This window comes from Symphodus melops (genome assembly GCF_947650265.1).
Source record: "Symphodus melops genome assembly, chromosome: 9".
NCBI lineage: Eukaryota > Metazoa > Chordata > Actinopteri > Labriformes > Labridae > Symphodus > Symphodus melops.
Genome location: NC_136699.1, coordinates 4,831,265 through 4,850,121, shown reverse-complemented (window position 1 = coordinate 4,850,121; position 18,857 = coordinate 4,831,265). Strand labels below are relative to the sequence as shown.

Here is an 18,857-nt window from a genome sequence, read left to right as displayed (position 1 = left end):
TATGACACTTCCCTGAACTGTCTCTGCATGGGTCCTCTGCATCCGTACAATAATCATTTATGAGCTGTTCCATAAAAGTCACTTAAAAACATGATAAATATGGTTTTGTTTGATGTCAATTTGTGTCCCCACGTACAAAGTTTTTTCAAATTATTTTCCAGCTTTAAAAGTGTCAGCATGACATTCTTCTGATGCTGACTGATGAAAACTCAATATAAAATTACGTCATCCCAAGTTTGCTTCAGGATATGATGTCCCAATGTTATGTTTTGCAATCTAGGTTAAGTTCAAGATATGAATGAACACACTTACTGACATAGATGGTAGGCCAGTTTCTGTCGACTGTCTGGGAAATGTAAAGCTGATTTTTGGAAAAACCTCAAACAAAACTGTATTTGGTATTTATTTATTTGCACTGTAAGGAAACACAATAGACAACATTCAGTGCCGGAAGAGGCAGAAGACTCAAAGAGCCCACGTGAAGCCTCGAACTAAGCAATGCAAATATATAACCAAGTGAAAAAAAAAAAAAGATTCAGATGCAGAAAAGAATATGTAGAAAAAAATGTGTCAACTGCCAAATGGACCAAATGTAATGAATCTTTACTGATAAAAAATATGGAGTAGAACTGGAGCTGGCTGTATTGATTTGAATCAATGAAACAAAACTTCCCCTTATTGAAGCTGGAAGACGAATATGTTTTTGGCCTTTTGACCTACCAGAGAGAATTTTGGAGTGAGAGATTTCCAGTGTGTTCAGATAATTGGCCACCACAACAAGAGAGTCACAAGGAAAGGATAAGCTGGAGAGTTACTGCCAAAACAATGACAATGGGACGTGAAATGTTTTTGCAAAGCCAGTCAGATGTGAATGCTGTGAAATGATTTCTAAATCAAAGTTTGCACTTACCTCACATTAAGATTACATTACCTGCTCTGATAGATGGCACAAAAAGGTCAAAGTTATTTTTTTAATATTATGAAGTTTATTATTAGGCCTTTACTACAACCAAAAAGGTGGCATGACCACATCCATTACAGAACACAGCTGAGAGGATGTGCTGTTTTCTTCCAGACCCTGAACAAGTATCTCAACTTTGCCAACCTGCTCTTGAGAGTTTTCCATCTGAGCTACCTGCACAACTGTGAGACCAGGAGGGGACAGGTGAGGCTGCAGAGCATGCACAACTTAATACTGTATTTCCTTTGCTAACTAAATTAGCCTTGTTTCTTTTCTAAGATTACATTTGACTGTATTGTTAGGGTACGTATCCTCCATCTGACTTTTATTAATCTCAGATCTGACACTTTTTAAGATTCAGTTTGAAAAGCAAAGAAAGTTAATGGATCTTCTTTTTTCACTCTCAATGACGCCATTATGCTGCAGATATGAAGACAGAAATAGAGATGAAAAGAGACTCGTGCAATAAACAGATGTATTTGATAAGGAGGCTTTTACAGCTCAAAGCATAACTTATTATAAAAAGGCAAGATACTCTAAACATTAAAATAACAACCTCTGGGTCTGTCCTATGCATGAACTTTTAAACTCTTTTTCTTTCTGTTTTCCAGGTGCTGCTGTGGTCGGCCAGCAAAGTGTTTGAAGAGCTCACAGACATAGAGCGGCAGTTCCACAAAGCCCTGTACACAGTCAGAGCTTTCCTCAACTGTGACCGCTACTCTGTGGGTCTGCTCGACATGACCAAGACCAAGGTGGGTTACCATAGATACACAGACAGTCAGGGATGAGCTGAAACACAAACAAAACAATTAATAAAGAGGTCAGCAAGCAGAACCGCCATCCACTGTATGCAGGTCTCTATCTGTGCTGTGCTGTGTCAGGTTTTCATCGTCCTAAAATTACTCTGAGGGCTCTTTTTAAAGGTTTTTTTTTTTTCATTTTGGGATCTAAACAGTCATTATGATGTTGCTACTATATGTTGCTTCAGCCATCTCTTTGTGCATTTCTCTCTGCTCATCTTTTGGGAAGATATATTTTGGAAGCTCCTTTGGGCTTTCTTTGTCTCTTCTGCCTGATTTTTGTTTTTGTTTTAGTACCTTGTTGGCCACCATTGAAAGAAGTCATACTTAAAATCATCACACAATCTCCTTGTATTTCTCAAAACTAACATGCTGTCATAAACTCTACTTATTGGCTCTGGCTGTCACCTAATTACACGCAGCTGCCAGTTGAATCCCAACACCTGCTATCTGAGAACAAACACATGTTGTCTGCCTGCACAGATGGCTGTCTGGTTACAACACTGGATTTCATGAATAAAGCACTTAAAGAAGAAACAAAAACTACTAGCTGTGCTTTGAATTAGTGTTTTGAATACTGTGCAAAAAATACTCAAAGACTCATCACAGAGTGCTGGCATTAGCATTTTTCTGGCAGAGTAGTGCTCTTGGCTGTATCTACTTTACACAATGGTTTAATCTAAAAAAACTGAAAATACAGAAGTAGCAGGATCTAAATCATTGAAGGTAGAATGTATGACATTTTACACTTAAATAAAGCATACATCAAGTATATCTTATGTCTGAGTCATGACTGTCTACAATGAGTAGGCTAAGAGGTCCTGCTGTCTGGGTTGATGTCGGAGCCGTTTACATCATGTTTGGACGGGACGGTCTTCTCTTCCTCTTGTGTATAAAAACTGTTTTGGTCAAGGGTTAAAGAAAATAATTCGAACAGACGTACTGCTTATTTGATTTTCATGTGAGCGTTTTTAGATCACAGTCATTCTGTGACAATTTGTGTGCAATGTGAAGCTACAAGCTGACTTAGGTGTGCTAACATCAGCATGCTAACACAGTGCAGACCACAGGCAAAGATGTCATTGGCTCAAGCCAATGACATCTTTGTTTGCCACTTGTGCTAAATCTCCAGCGAACTGGAGTGGAGGGAGGTTGGGAGTGTTATGATGGAGGAGGCTTTTAGTATGACAGAGCTGCAGTCAAACTGTGGTTTGTTTTGGATCCATGCTGGTACATCGACTGAAACAAAAAGTCACACATTCTTCCTTTAAGTTTGTGTCCCTGGCTGTGTGTGTGTGCAGGAGTTCTTCGACCTGTGGCCTGTGCTGATGGGAGAAGTTCCCCCGTATGATGGACCCAAAACTCCTGATGGCAGGGTGAGGAAATATCAAACACTGTTGTTACAGAAGTATACTGTTACAGCTCCAGCTACTGTAAATCCAGCGTTTTCCTTATTGAAGGTTGTTGTCATTAGTTATCACTGTGTTTCCTCTAGGAAATAATTTTCTACAAGCTGATTGACTATATCCTACATGGCAAAGAAGACATCAAAGTCATACCGTAAGTCACAACCACAGACTGTCAATAGGTCATGACAGAAGTCTAGTACTTCGCCTGCCTAGACTATGTGTAAGAAGTGGATGTACTCTGACATCGCCCAATGATTTCTGTCACTGTAAGTCTTAACATAGACATTAAAGGGGACGTAATCCTGATTTTATTCACTTGAAGGGCCCATTTTCCTTTTGACTCCTGGCCTGGCAGTCTGCTGTCAGTTTATCAATTAATGAAATGGGTGACATTCTGATCTTGTGCTTTTGCTTCTCTTGTAAACAGAAGTAACCCCTGTTTGAACCTTTCATTACACAATCAGCTCTCCAGTGTCTATTGAATGATGTTGATGCACTATTTCCTTCCAGTGACTTTACATGACATTTATTCCTCCAGGAGGAGTCACACTCGCATCAACACTAAATAGTCATTTTTACCTGCAGACATAATAACAGTAATAATTGTTGTTGTGTTTGTCCTTAGGAATCCTCCAGAGGATCACTGGGTCCTGAGTTCCGGTTTACCCAACTATGTAGCAGAGACCGGACTGGTCAGTGTTGGGTTTTTTCTTGCTTTCTGGCTCCATGTCTTATTGTTTACGGTGAGAAGGCAGACTAAGAGGGCAAAACAAACACTGAGCTGTGGGTGCCCATTGTGATGTCATGAAGGGACAATCTCCAAACGGCCTGTTTGAGCACACGTTTTCTAAAAAATGGAGCAGGTAAAAGAAGGAAAAGATGGACTTTTCTCATCATTAATCACTAATCAGCTGATCTGAGAGGGCGCCCGGCTCATACAGGGAGTTTGAATACGTTTTTGAAAACAACAGTGTGACTGCACCAAAACTTTTATCTTAGGACACAATTCTCCTGATATATCAGTCTAAGTTTTAAGGAGCTCCTTTTCCTTGCTGTGCAGGAGTCCATGTAAAACCAGTGTCCTTTAAAGTATCTTTATTGCAAAAACCTTCACCGGAAGCAGCGGGTGGTCAGACGAGCAGAACGCCATTAGGCCTTATTACACAGTTGTCAATGTGCACACGGCTGTGGAAATGAAAAGTGCTCCGCCACACGCTGCTATGATGTATAATTGTAATTTCTGCAGCCATTGTAATTAATCACAGTGTGCTTTCCCCAAAACCGCTGAGCCTGCTATCACTCATCTATCTATCTGTCCCTTCTCCTGCTCTTTCCTGTCCGTCCTCCTCCTCTTGTCCTGTCCTTTCATCGTCTTTGGTGCATGCTATTTTTCAAGTCTAACATGATCTTTCCCTCCAAATGTTCTCTTTCTCTCCCCTCTTCTACATCACGTAAGAGGTGAAAGCACAGTGGCACCTTTTCATAAATTGAGTAGAGATAGACATGTGAGACTGACACTAATAGTTTTAGATGTGACACAAGGGGTTTTGAATGGCTTCACTGTGGGCAATAAAACTTCTTGTCAACTCCTGAAGATGACGTATGAACAGCCAAACCCAAAAGGTGGAGGTTTTTCATGAGAGTGTACACGAGTGGTATTCCTTATGAACGAGATAAACTCCTTTTGCTTCTTTTCTTTTCTATTTGTGGGCTTTTTATGCTTTTATTTAGAGTCAGCGTTTGGGGAATGACACGTTGTAAAAGGTGCCACGGGTGAACTGCCTGGAAGCCAACAGCCTCCATACATGGGGCGCGCACACCCCTGAACATCTTTTTTCTATGATGCCATCCCCTGCAGAGAACACTGGGGGAACATTTGGCATTCACATTTCTAATTAAAACATTAGTCTTCCCTTGCCCTCCCGACTTCCTCAAATTATAGCAACTGTAATGAAAAGGCCTTCTTCTTCTTAACTAAGGCGGTCAAAATGTTGGGTACTTTAATCTTTTCAAGACATGTTTTAAAATGATTCTATCTCCGTTATTACGATGAGTGATAGTATTGAAACGAACCAAAGCTATAAAAAAAAACAAAAAACTTTAATTGTATTTTTAAGCAAAGAGAGAGAGAGAAAGTGCAGTCTAAATGTGCCTTATGAGTTTCTGTACACTGTATGCAGGGACATGCTTGCTATTTTGTGTTCTTAACAAAAATAAGTGACCCGATATTAAGTGAATAGTTGTGTTTTGGTTGTATTAAAACAGGGCTCGATATCATTCGATATTTTAAGTTCTATTGAAGTTTGAAAATCTGTGTTTGTGACAACCCATCCTCAACTGTGTTCTGTCTTCTTATTACCATTTTTACAGATTTGCAACATCATGAATGCAGCGCAGGATGAGTTCTTCAAATTTCAGGTAAAATATTCTGCAAACAACAACAACAACAACAAAACTGCAATCCTTATGATGTGTTTAATATCTATTTTCAGTCCCTTGCAATAAACATCGCAGCACATTGAATGTGATCACATAAATAAAACAGATCAGCCGTGAGTCGTAGGTAAATGAGGCTTCTTATCCGTCTGTTTGTGTCGACAATTTAGAAAACCTAATGTTTCCACGCCAGATATCGTTGTTGTTGTTTTTTTGCTGGATGGATGTTTTGGATATTGTAAGGTGTTTCTAATACTCTGCCCCTCTGAAATATAGAGCAAACAAAGCTTTGGTAGCAGTTCAGCATATTGCAGGTCAACACCACAGCTTTGAAATCAGGTTGTTGAATGAATACCTCTCTGACAGCGTCAACAAGAAAGGGACATAATTATATTTGGAAAGGCAGAATGTATAGTGGAGCTCTTTTTATTGCTTCACTTTAGATGATAAAAGTTTAACTATTAAGGGTCGGGTTGGGTTTTTACATTTGCATTAATTTCCTTCATCAAGTCCGACCAGTATCACGTTATGATTCAAATATTACCTTGTTTATCCAGGGACGAATATATTTATCATGGCTTCATGTACACTAACACCAGTTGTTTCTGTAAGATAAGAGAGAATTTTCTCATTATCTCTAATCAGCATTTCACACTCAGATTACAGTAATTGCGTTACGTCTGAGCTTTTTCTCTGACGTGATTTGAATAAAATAGAACCGAGAGTATATGTTAGATTAATGTATTCATTGGGCTGTCCTGTGCCGTAGGACTCGTCCAGGGAACAATCACCACAACCATTCTGCCATATAGTCCTAATTGAATAAATGGTATGTCCCTCATTCACAGCTCTCCTTGGACTAAATGAGTTTCCTGGGGGCCGTAAAGATCCCATTGTATTTCTCCTTATTATACTGAAACAGTGGCGGCCATTTTCCAGGCTCAAGCGTGCATCCTGGAGCTGAACCGCGTCAGTCAGAGACTGATAATCCACCTGTTCCCGTCCATATTTCGATGTCGATGTCCATGCACAGCAGCGTCTTTTAGTAATATATCAACAAGTTGCTTCTTGCTGATTTGTTGCATTGCAGGGGACACTTTCATTATCAAACACTTCCACTTCCCTCATTTAAAGTATAATATTTCAGCAGTTACTTGTTCCAAATACATTTGGTGTCCATGTTGTTACCACATTTTAAGATTTTTAGTCTAGAAACTACGAGGTCAGAAAAACACCTCTAATTTATGAAAACTGGAAAGTCCAAGAAGCTCAATATATCATGAATACACTGTTTACAATCTATCTTTAAGTGGTTCATTTCCACCATCTGTTTCTTTCCATTAAGTAAAGGAAGAATGTGTGACTTTTTGACCCAGTAGATGTTGCCCCTAAACAAAAACAAACGGCTGTGTGGCGCCACCACCGCTATTCTGAAGCCTCCGCTCTCCTCCGGCTGCACACCTCCAAACCCCTCTGCACTCACGTTCACCCGAAGGAGTCATGAATTACAACGCAGTGGACAAATGTGTCCTTTGCACTCATTGGTTAACTCGTAATTTCATATTGCACATAAATTAACACGGAATGACCGTGAGCTAAACACACTTACGTGATGTCCAAATAATCAGTGAGTAGGCTTTGACTTCTTCTTTTTTGTCCGTCATGACTCAGAAACATTTACTCAGGATATACTTGAAATTCTTTATCTCACCCTTAAAGTGTGTCTTCTCTGTAATATTCCTTCTCTGTCACTTTTTGTCTCCCTGTCAGCAGTTTCATCTGCTGTAAATACAAAATAACACATTTTGCTTCATGGATGTTTTCATTCAGTTGTGTTTAACCGCAAAGTCTTCCAGTGAAGGATGAAATACTTTTTATCCTTCTAGTTCTTTGTGAGTCTTGACAGGTAATATACGCAAACCTTGTTTTGTTTTGCTCCCTTTTCCTCCCCTCTCTTTGTGAGGCTAAAATGCAATAACAGTTTGACAAGCTCCCGTTTTAAAAAAAAACAAAAAGGGAACAAGCGTGGCTGCAGGATGTTCAGATTTTAGGGGAAGTGGGCAGGTGAATTATTGATCGTCTCTCACATTTCCCTGAATGAGGAAGGTCACATTTCATTTCTTACGGTTTGCTGCTTTCCTCATTACAGTCATGAAGAAAAAGCATGTGCATGCAAAGGCCCTATATTACTGCATTAAAAACAATGCAAAAGAGGCCTTTTCTTATGTACAATCATTGAAACTTTGCATGTTGAAAAGTGTGTGTGTGTGTGTGTGTTTGCAGAAAGAGCCTCTGGACGACTCCGGCTGGACCATTAAGAACGTCCTGTCCATGCCAATCGTCAACAAGAAAGAGGAGATAGTGGGTGTGGCCACGTTCTATAATAGGAAAGATGGGAAACCCTTTGATGAAATGGATGAAACACTGATGGAGGTAAAGCCTGCGTGTGTGTGTGTGTGTGCATGTGTGTGTGTGTGTGTGTGTGTGTGTGTGTGTGTGTGTGTGTGTGTGTATGTGTGTGTGTGTGTCTGTGTGTGTGTGTCTGTGTGTGTCTGTGTGTTGCAACACTGAGTCACTGGTTTATAAATACACTCAGGCCATTCAGAGCGTCTGCATTATTTATCTCTGGGCCCGGAGGCTTTTTACTCAAGTTCCTGTCCCTGCCTCGCAGCTCAGAATTCAGTTAAAAATTCACGGCTTGACAGTTTGATCCTCTGCTTTGACTTAAAATCAAAGTCATACAAAATATTATTTGTATAATTTTACGTGTGTGAGTTCACCAAAATCGAATCCAGAGAGCTCTCAGATGAGATGTGAGTGTTATTGTTTATATAACAAACATACACTGGAGGAAAGTCACTGAGTGCAACTACTCCAAACAGTGGTTATGTTCTTGTACCTCAGAGTATTTGAGGAGAAAATGTCCAATCTGACTCTGCACTTCTTTCTGTGAGCACCTTTTATTTCTAGTTCATTTTAAGGCCCTGACACAAACGAGATTGTCGGACTAGGACCGGCGGTGAGCGATCGTCGAACCTGGTTAGTTTGGTTGAATCGGCCAACACGGTTGGTTGGGAGGACTCTCTCTGATTGGCTGTTCAGCTGAGTGAATCAGTGCAGGAGAATAAAAACAGAAGTTAAATAAGCCAGCTAACATTTCAAACTTTTTATCAGACATTATCAGAAGCACCTTTATTATGAGCGAAAATTGTTTGTTTTTTCGTATCATAACATTGGTTTATATATCCACATTGTTCTCCGTCCTCAACTGCTTCCAGTTTCCCCTTTTCAGAATGTACGATTGCCAGCCGCCTGCTGGCATTAAGAGTTATTTCCTCTCACGCAAGGTGTCATGAGGCGACGCCACAGCCGGCCTTCGTTGCCACTCGTTCTTTGCCATCTGCTTGGTGCATCAGAGTCTTAAGACTAGTTTTCAAATTAGTTTCACATGCAAAACATATTATCAAGGTGGACTTTTTACATTGTGTTGTTGCTCCTTTTCTTTAAGTCAGTTATTTGCAGCACAGTGTTCACTTGGTTTTAGGCTAACAAACCTTTCAATACAGCATCTACTAGTAAAATGATTTTGACTCTCTCTCTCTCTCTCTCTCTCTCTCTCTCTCTCTCTCTCTCTCTCTCTCTCTCTCTCTCTCTCTCTCTCTCTCTCTCTCTCTCTCTCTCTCTCACCTGTATCCAGTCTCTGACCCAGTTCCTGGGCTGGTCCATGCTGAACCCGGACACCTACGACAAGATGAACAAGCTGGAGAACAGGAAGGACATCTTTCAGGACATGGTCATGTACCACGTCAAGTGTCGCAAGGATGAAATCCAGCAAATTCTGGTCAGTCAATGAACGAGGTTCCTCACATGATCCCTTACTTTTTACAGTTTTGATACAACTGGTTTGAAAGCTGATATGAAGACAAAGTTTTGTTTCCAACAGAGAATATGTTTATTTTTTAATTTGTTAGTTTTAAATCAGTCATGGATTTTTCTTTCAAGATTTTAGTTTTTATATTCAAGGTGAAATCTTGAATCGTTATTGTGCCAGATAACCAAACAGTGAAACATTTCCTTGAGCAGCAAAGTGCAGATACATGAAGGCCGTATGTTGATAGTTGATGAGAAAAAGAATTTGACTGGATAACGAAACTGTATTTATACATACAACTGTATTTAAAGGTGAAGAAAGTGTTTCTAAAGGAAAGACTAAAAAAACCTCAAAATATTCTCCACATATTGTTTACACTTAAACGCTCACTTATGGCAAACAGGTCAGGTTTTGTTAGGCTATCACTACTTCACTGAAGCACTTTTTCCCCCTAAAATATGATTTATTAGCTCAAATTTCACAACTCATTTATAATGTATTAGCTTTGAACATCCTTCATAAAACATGTGGAATCCATTTATTTATTATGAATGTGTTCAAACAAAGTGACACCTCCCTGATTGGATGAATATATAAATGAAGATCAAAGGAGGAAAAACAGCAGCATTTAGTTTTCCTTAATGAAATTCAAATTGTAACAAAAATAACAAATTGCAAGGAAGGAAACATTTATTGAGAAATTATTCAATTACATGTCAGAATGAAATATTTAAAAAAGTGGTTTGCGAACGTCCATTTTGACTAGAAAATTGTAAATCTGAACAGTTTCATTTTGTGAAACTTGGTTGAAAACATTTGTAGAAGAACTTTTGAGTTGACATGTAAACACAGGATCCAGTGTTTTTTAAGTATTGTATTTTCTGTAGATGGTTTGGACAGGTCTGAGGACAGGCTTTAAAATGTTAAGGGGTGTGACGTGGGCAGGTGTGGAAGGTCAGGGATGGTGGTGCAGGTCGGTGGAGACTTGTGATTTTTATCTTTGGGTTGCTGGGATTTTGTTAAAACCTGATTAAAAGCTCTAAGTTCTTCTCAGAAGACACGAAGGATACGTTTCAGGTTTGTGAAAGAGTAGAGCTAAAAAAGTAAAAGGGCAATATTGCCTCCCCTGTTTTAACCTTTGATATTTGTTCACGAGAAAACAAATCCATTCTGTCTAAAAGCAGTCGACTGATGTGGATGATATAAAGAGGAGATGAGCATCGTTTTTAAGCTGAAATAAGCTGTCAGGTTTTCTATGAGGTGATTTGTCAGTGAAGAGAGAGAGAGAGAGAGAGAGAGAGGACAAAAGCAGAGCGATGACCTGCTTTGACCTCAGATCAGGAGTCATTTGATTGATGCTGAAGCATTTCATCCAAGGTGAGCGCTGATGATGTGTGTTTCCTCCAGAACACCAGGGAGAGATGGGGGAAGGAGCCGGACGAGTGCGAGGAGGAGGAGCTCCAAGAGATTCTGGTAAACATTGACGACAACAAATAGAAATTATCCACAAATGTACATTTTTTACCCACCTACAAGAGGAAAAAAAAAACCTTTCCTGATGCAACGATTCTATTAATGTGGACAGACGTGTGAGAATAAATGATGGAATGAAGTTGGAAAGGTTACGGACAAATTGTGGGCTTATATCTCCTCCACTGATTTAAACTTTACCTTTGAAACTTTCCAGTTATTCCACTCTTCCACCACACCATGGGACGTGTGTTCGACTTTCTGAATCCTGTAACAATATTGTCCAAAATATTGCAGAAACCTGTTTTATGAACGAATCACTTTTTTTCTCTGTCCACAGTCAGAGGTCCTTCCAAACTCTAAAAAAGCTGAAATCTTCGAGTTTCACTTCTATGACTTTGAGCACAGTGAACTGGAGCTGGTGAAGTGTGGCATCAAGATGTACTATGAGCTGAAAGTGGTGGACAAGTTTCACATTCCTCGAGAGGTGAGCGCTTGATATCCATGCTATTATTTTGTCATTTTGGCTCTATGGTAACTAACCTTATCAAACAGCTTCTACTTTGCCTTGGTAACAAAACAAGTGTTGATTTTGTTTTTGTTGCATTGTTTTTTTTACCAGTATCTTATTAAACGTTTTTCTGTCTGGTACTTTAAGATGTAGACCAACCTTGTATCCATCTATGTTTGTTTTGTATTTCATAGTAGGTTCTTCCCTTCATCAGCAATCTGATGAAAAGAAGATTTTATTTGACACAGGGCTTTTACTGTGATGCTTTTATGTCACAGGTGCAGAGCCCCATTACTGAGGTGTTGATCCAATCAGACGGATGGGGGTCAATGTTGTCATCTTTTCTAAAGCGAGCGTGGCACAGCTGTATCAAAGGGATGCAAAATTACAAATGGTATAATCAAAGGGACGTTCAGAGTGAATAACTGCGTCCCACTGCTACACCTAACATGAGATGAAACTCTTCATATCTCAACAACAAAAGCTTGAATAATAATTATATTTTGGTCATTCCGGGATAACTGAGTTTGTAAAACAGGAGACTGCGTGATCCTAGTATGATTCAGTTTGTTTGTGATTACGTCAAAGAGGTAAAAATGTTTGTCCTGATGATTCTGAGTCACGCTCTGTGATTGAGTGGCGACCCGTCCAGGGTGTACCCGGCCTCTCGACCAAGGACTGCCTCCCCCACGACCCCGAAGGGCACAAATGGTAAAACTCGTTCATACAGATTCATACGGCGCCAACAAATCATCAGGAGCAACCCTCATACAATAAAAGGGGGGAAAAGAGAGCCAAAAGCCTCGGGGAGCAGGCAAGAAGTGAGAAGACAGACGTACAGATGTGTGCATGCAGGGTTTGTTGAGTTTCTTTTAAAGACCCTAACATGAGCTGGGGATTTGTTCCATGAAGGTGTGTGCCTTGAAAAGACACCGACTTCACACTAAATGTCATGTATGTGTCTGGTATTTATCCTTTTAAGGTGCTTTAACTGGGTAAAATATTCAATGGTGGTGGGCAAGCCCATTGTCTATATTCAGTTTAGATTTTTTTAATCAGAGAATTTGACTAACAAAAATGTGTATGTGCTGTGCAGGTCCTGGTGAGATTCATGTTCTCTCTCAGTAAAGGCTACAGGAAGATCACCTATCACAACTGGAGACATGGATTCAACGTCGGACAGACCATGTTCACCTTGCTGATGGTCAGACTCGCAACTCCCTCACCTTCTTCTTTCAGTCTTCTTCCCAGTAAAACCCATCCTCACCTCCTCCTCTTCTTCACTTCCCCCACATCCTTCATCGTCCCTCTCCCTCCTCCCCCTCTTTCCATCTCTGACTCAAAAGTCATGAGCATTATTTCTCCTTCTCTTCCATTCCCCCGAGCTGTCATGTGGAATTTACTGTACGTGTGATCATGCTTGTTGGTGTGGGTTTGTATGATTGTGTGTAAATGAAAAAGATAATGAAGTGTATCTGTTAGTAAAGCACGACTCAGTGTTGCTTAAACTGGTCATTAATTAGAAAACCAGTGTGTTGTTGTTGATTATATACACTCTGACTCCGCTGGGATCTGAGGTCAACCTCAGTGTGTCTGTGTGTGTGTGTGTGTGTGTGTGTGTGTGTGTGTGTGCACACACTGTAAACCTCTACATTTGTTTTTCTGCAACAATATTTGTTTTTGCAATGAATCATGAGTGCATATCTGCCCTATGACTCAAATGCACCCCCCGTCTCTCTTTAACACTTTTTTTTTTTTTGATTGTTCGTGTTGTCAGACAGGCGATCTGAAGCGTTACTACACAGACCTGGAGTGTATGGCCATGGTGACCGCCGGCTTCTGCCACGATATTGACCACAGAGGAACCAACAACCTTTACCAGATGAAGTAAGAGCAACAGGAAATGGGGGGAATTCAGACACAGCCTGGCTGCAGGAACAAGTGCACAGGTTTACTCATGAATGAAACCTAAATGGCGTTTAAGTATGACAACTTTTGTGTTAAACGACGATACAATATGCTAAATGTCTTTGATGGAGTTAAATTTAATTGTAAGTCTTATATTCAGCATGCTTTTAATTCAGTCTACCTTAGAAGGGCAAACGCATATTAAGATCATTTCTTTAAAACAACATCCTACCTTAGCATCAATAAGCAGTGATAAGAAGGGTATTGAGGGGAAACTCTTTCTGTAGTGAATGGCCTGTAAGCTTTAGAATAGGTAACATAGATATACATATATATATATAGGCGATAGTTAGCCTAATGACCCCATGTTCAGTGAAGGGTTCAAATCTGACCTCGGCTCTTTCATCCTCCTCTCTCCTCCCAACACTTCCTGTTTCTCTACAGCTGCTCTGGCCAATTAAGGCAAAAATGTCCCTCAAAGAAAGAACTCCAAAAACAACAGGTGAACTACAGATATCTGAAGCGATGAGAGGACAGAGTAGGTGTTCAAATGACTGTCTTGAGAACATCAGGTCTGTTTAGCTCAAATTAGACCAGCGGACTAAGAAAGTGCCTTCGTAGCTCCACACATGGAGGTGCGAGTTGTTTCCCCGTGGTGTTGCTGAGCAATCATCTTCAAGTCTGATTTTAATTGGACGACTTGTAGAGCTGTGAACTGTATCATGTCAAATTGAGATACTCAATTGAATGTATGTCAAGCTAAAATCATGATGAACAAAAAAACATAAAGGTAAAGCAGACAAACTGTTTTGTTCCTTACTCGCTGCGGTCTTATTTCTGACATGACCCAGTTTCTGCCTCTCATTTTGGAGATCGTCTGTTTTTGTATTTCTGAGAGCGTTTAATTGACTCAAAGTGACAGCAGCCCCTCCTCCCGTGTACAGACGAGCTGACCTCAGCTCTTTGGCTGAAGGTAACATCACACACAGAGAACATCAATGAGCTGATATTGACCAGGTACACCCCCAGCTGCTCTGCTCTAACTGCTGATTGATGAACTAATGAGAGCCGCCATTAGCCGCAGACACAGCAGGCCAGGCCCACCCTGGGTTTAACATGCATGATTTATCACAGCGGAACCTCCCCAACATGCTCTGTGTGTGTGTGTGCGTCTGTGCGTCTGTGTGTGTGGGTGTGTGCGTGTGTGTGGGTTTCCAGGTCTGGTAATCCTTTGGCTAAACTTCATGGCTCCTCCATCTTGGAAAGACACCATCTGGAGTTTGGGAAGACACTGCTGAGAGAAGAAGTATGCTGCTGTATGGCGTACACACACGTGCACGCACACACACACACACACACACACACACACACACATACTTATGCTTGGGTGGGCAATAAATACAAGGAAGTGGAAACACTTCATGTCACATCTTGTCAGTAAGCTTGTCTAATGGAGAAATAAATACTTAAGAATAATGTATATATACATGCAACATGTTCCCATGATGCTTTGACAGTAGACACTATACTACTCTCACTTACAGTATCAGAAATCAATTTGGTTTGTAAGAAGGACCATCAGTCCAGATCCACATTTAGGTATTCTATATTGTGAGTTCATATTTTACATTTCATCAGCTTTTTTTTTTTTTTTTTTGACATAATTTTTGTTTCACATCAAAGAGTAAAAGTTTTTCTTCATATATGTTGTATGATACATATCACAGCCCACAGAAAGCCCTGCACATTCCCCTAATCATTGTTCTTTGAGTTCCATTTCCTTTTTTTTCCTTTTGTGTCCCAGTCATTGAACATCTATCAGAATCTGAACCGCCGTCAGCACGACCTGGTCATCCACCTCATGGACATCGCCATCATCGCCACTGACCTGGCTCTCTACTTCAAGTCAGTCACGACTTGTTTGTGTCTTTACAATATTTCACATTTTGATCAAAGTTGAACTTTCAGCTGTTGATGATTCAGACTGTGTTTAATGCTGATGCCTTTGTGTGACCTAAAGGAGACGATCAGTCACAAGGGGATGATTGAAATAGATGATACAGCCTTTTTTCTTTTTTTTTATATTTCCACGGCAAAGATTCTTGATAAGAGATGTATTTGACTGTAAAAAGCGGCTCAGATGATGATGATTTTTGTCATTAAGTTTTTAAAACATAATATTAATAATTGTTGATTAATAGGTGGAAGATTCAGATTTTATATAACCATTCAAATAAAAAAAAATTACTTGACGATGACAATGCAACTATTAATAATTGGCACTTATTCACAACAGAAAACGTGCATCAATGAGATATAACCAAAATGTACTCTAACATCTGACAATAACAGATGACACTATGGTGTTTTGTATTGAACATAGTGCGCTGAGCAGGACTCGTGCTTCTCACTCTTTGCAGACTTGAGATATACTTGAATTCTGCTGTATTTCTATGTAAAATATGGCAATGAAGTCAGATCACAGTTAGATTATAGTGTTTCTGTGCAGAAAGAGGACCATGTTCCAGAAGATTGTGGACCAGTCCAAGACCTACGAGAACTGGAACGACTGGACCAAGTACATGATGCTGGAGACCACACGCAAAGAGATCGTCATGTAAGCATCAACCAACAAACCTGTTCACACAAAGAACGTTCCAAGTCGTCACACTGACCAGTCACATGTTGTGTTTTCAGGGCCATGATGATGACCGCGTGTGACCTGTCAGCCATTGCCAAACCGTGGGAGATTCAGAGCAAGGTACACACCTGTGTGGTCTCTATGCAGGGTCCTTTTCATACTTCACAGTGGTAGTTGGGAAAATGGCTCTCCAGCTGTTCACAGTAATAAGACACACACTCCCTGTGTGAGAGGAACCAATGATAAAGTAGACAGAGAAAGACATTTTGTCAGCGCTGTCATTTCTCTCAGCAGTGATTCCTGGCGCCCTCATGCATCAAAAGCTACTTGGTGCTTTTCATTCCCTCTCGTCACCGCCTGGCAGGCTCAGCATTATATTTCTGTAAAGTATGTAATAGACACATCACCATAAAGCGTGCACATACAGGAATGTCATTATAAACAGGAAGCATTTCTGGCTGTCGGAGAGCCGCTGCTGCAGGGTAATTTTTCACCTTTATTTGTCTACAATTGAATAGAAACATATGCTGCTTTTTAAAAGCACTTTCTTCACATTTACACACATAAACTCGTACAAACTCGAAGCAATTTCATCAACAAGGATGCCATGATGAAACCTGTATGATGATGTACGGCTCAGCTGGGGTCTGTAATACAAAGCAGGTTTTTTGTTTTTTTCAGTCGGAGATAACTTTCAGTGGTTCACGTCTTACCAGAGTCGATCACCATGGCAACTTGTGCTTAACACCTAATCTGCTCCACAGAGTTATGCTGCAATCGTATCGGACGCATCGTAAAAAAAAAAAAAAAAACGTGTTTCCGAGTTGTAAAACAAACATGAATACCTGCTCAAGTCGGAGCAAGAAGACTCGGACAGAATGAGGTGCCCGACTTCTCGACATGACGTCAGAATCATCCTCACATAGGGGGTTAAAATAGGATTTGTTAATGTTAACATACTTCTAATTAATTCATATATTGCACATCAACTTTTTGCCTTAAAAAGAAACACTGATTTTCTGCAGGGCATCAACGCTGTTTTTAGCTTTTGATGCATCATTCCAACTTTCTGCGCTGAAATCATGTGAACACACTGAACTCGGAAGAACGACTTTTCCAACTCAGAAACTCGGACCACCTGAGCAGCACCTGAATGCAGCATTAGCGCTCAACCTGTATGAAACTCCGCCCACTGACCGCTTAGATCTCTTGAGCAGAGGTCAGAGGTCGGTGAGCTGATCATGAGATTAGAGGATGAAGAGAGACTGTTATAAACTGTTTGAGTACTTTATGAATTCTTAGGACAAATATGTGATCTGTTATCATTCGACAACAAAGATGAAACAACACTGAATTCACGTTTTGTGTCAACACCTTTGCTGCTTCTTAACCAGCAAGACTATACGTTACGAAGCAGAGCTGAACATCTCAACATGTCCACTAAAACATTCAAAGTTAGTATACCAAGTCTTTTAACCCAACCTCCTTTTTGACCTCTGTAGGTCTTGTCACTCCTCCTGCACTTCACAACTGTTGCCAATTAGGATATCCCACTTCTTCTTATTGTTGGTAGAATCTTTTTGTTCGATCCCATCTTTCTGTGCAGCTGGTGAGTCAGCTCAACATCCCACGCACCCTGTCGGATGAATTCTCTCCTGTACCGCTCTCCCTCCTGCGGATTGTGCTCTAAAAGTAGTTTGATGACTAACTCGTCCTTTTAAAGGTGAATTCCACCATGAATACTACAGCTATGCAGCTGTCCTGTGAAACTCTACAAGCTCCAGTTCTAAAGATTGTTATGTGCAGAGTTTAGTTTAGTGTTAAATGAGTCTCTATTATAGCTCTACTGTAAAATTTAAGTTGATAAGATAGGTGAATTTCAAAATAAAACATCTATTGACATTCAGGTAAAGAGCCACATTTTCATGTGGTGGTTGAAACCCCTCTTTGACTTCATGGCAGGACAATAGCTGGAGCTGCTTTATTCTTGAAAATGCACTCTGCAGACATTTTTATGACGTATATTATTTTTTACTCTGTTTTGCTTCCCACACACACAGAACGTCTATCTACAGGCTGCAGCAGCCTCATGGCAATTGTTCCCCCAAAAACACGATGGATGACTAACTCGTTCTAAAATGAGGTTTCTACCCTGAATGCAAGAATTCACATATTATTCATAGCATCTCACATCGCTCCATTTTTTTTTTTTTTTTTTTTTGGATCAGTGAGGGCTGAGAAAACGGGGGCTTTCATCTCATCAAGGCACAAAGCCAGACGCTGCTTTCTGATCCGCGAGTAAGACTCTCATTTATTGGATGTTGTGAAAGCTTTAAAGGAGGATTGAAACAACATTTTAGGGAAGACTTCTTGCTTGATAAAATATACCACTAAAATCAGACCCATTGGCATTATGCTTGCGTGTTAAAGGGGAATTCCAGCACAACACTGGCTGCTGCAATGATTTGTTTAAATTTGTCAATTCAGAGATCTTATGATTCAGATAATCCCACGGGTAGCAGTTTTCAAACCTTAAGTTGTTGTCAAGCAAGTACACTGATTGCTTCTTTTTCTTCATCAAGTAAACATGGAGGACTTTAGCCTCTGTCCATGGGGCTGGACCTTACCACTAGGCCACATGCGTCCTGGTGAATTTTTAATGATAAATTCTTGTTTGCTTTTCATAATTGTCATCATCATCATCATCATCATCATCATCCCAATCGACCTTTTCTGTTTTAATTTGCATTGATACTGTTTTTATGGATGAATATGGTTAAGGTACTGAGAAGGCTGCTGTAAAAAGAGCGTCATGAACCTCGTTGTCCAATCACAGCGGACTTCTGCCGG

The 18,857-nt window shown here is 40.3% G+C and overlaps 1 protein-coding gene across 2 annotated transcripts in view; it reads left to right on the top strand.

The window, feature by feature from the left end:
* The window catches only part of pde6a (phosphodiesterase 6A, cGMP-specific, rod, alpha), a 30,308-nt gene that overhangs the window by 7,640 nt on the left and 3,811 nt on the right, over positions 1-18,857 (top strand). For both annotated transcript variants that reach the window (XM_079352106.1, XM_079352105.1), the window contains 16 exons: positions 1,076-1,165; positions 1,573-1,713; positions 3,063-3,137; positions 3,257-3,321; positions 3,796-3,862; positions 5,541-5,588; positions 7,890-8,039; positions 9,304-9,447; positions 10,885-10,950; positions 11,288-11,434; positions 12,555-12,662; positions 13,236-13,345; positions 14,585-14,672; positions 15,171-15,271; positions 15,876-15,983; positions 16,064-16,127. In XM_079352106.1, the coding sequence (XP_079208232.1) occupies positions 1,076-1,165; positions 1,573-1,713; positions 3,063-3,137; positions 3,257-3,321; positions 3,796-3,862; positions 5,541-5,588; positions 7,890-8,039; positions 9,304-9,447; positions 10,885-10,950; positions 11,288-11,434; positions 12,555-12,662; positions 13,236-13,345; positions 14,585-14,672; positions 15,171-15,271; positions 15,876-15,983; positions 16,064-16,127 (1,572 nt within the window). The remainder of the gene's footprint in view (positions 1-1,075; positions 1,166-1,572; positions 1,714-3,062; positions 3,138-3,256; positions 3,322-3,795; positions 3,863-5,540; positions 5,589-7,889; positions 8,040-9,303; positions 9,448-10,884; positions 10,951-11,287; positions 11,435-12,554; positions 12,663-13,235; positions 13,346-14,584; positions 14,673-15,170; positions 15,272-15,875; positions 15,984-16,063; positions 16,128-18,857) is intronic.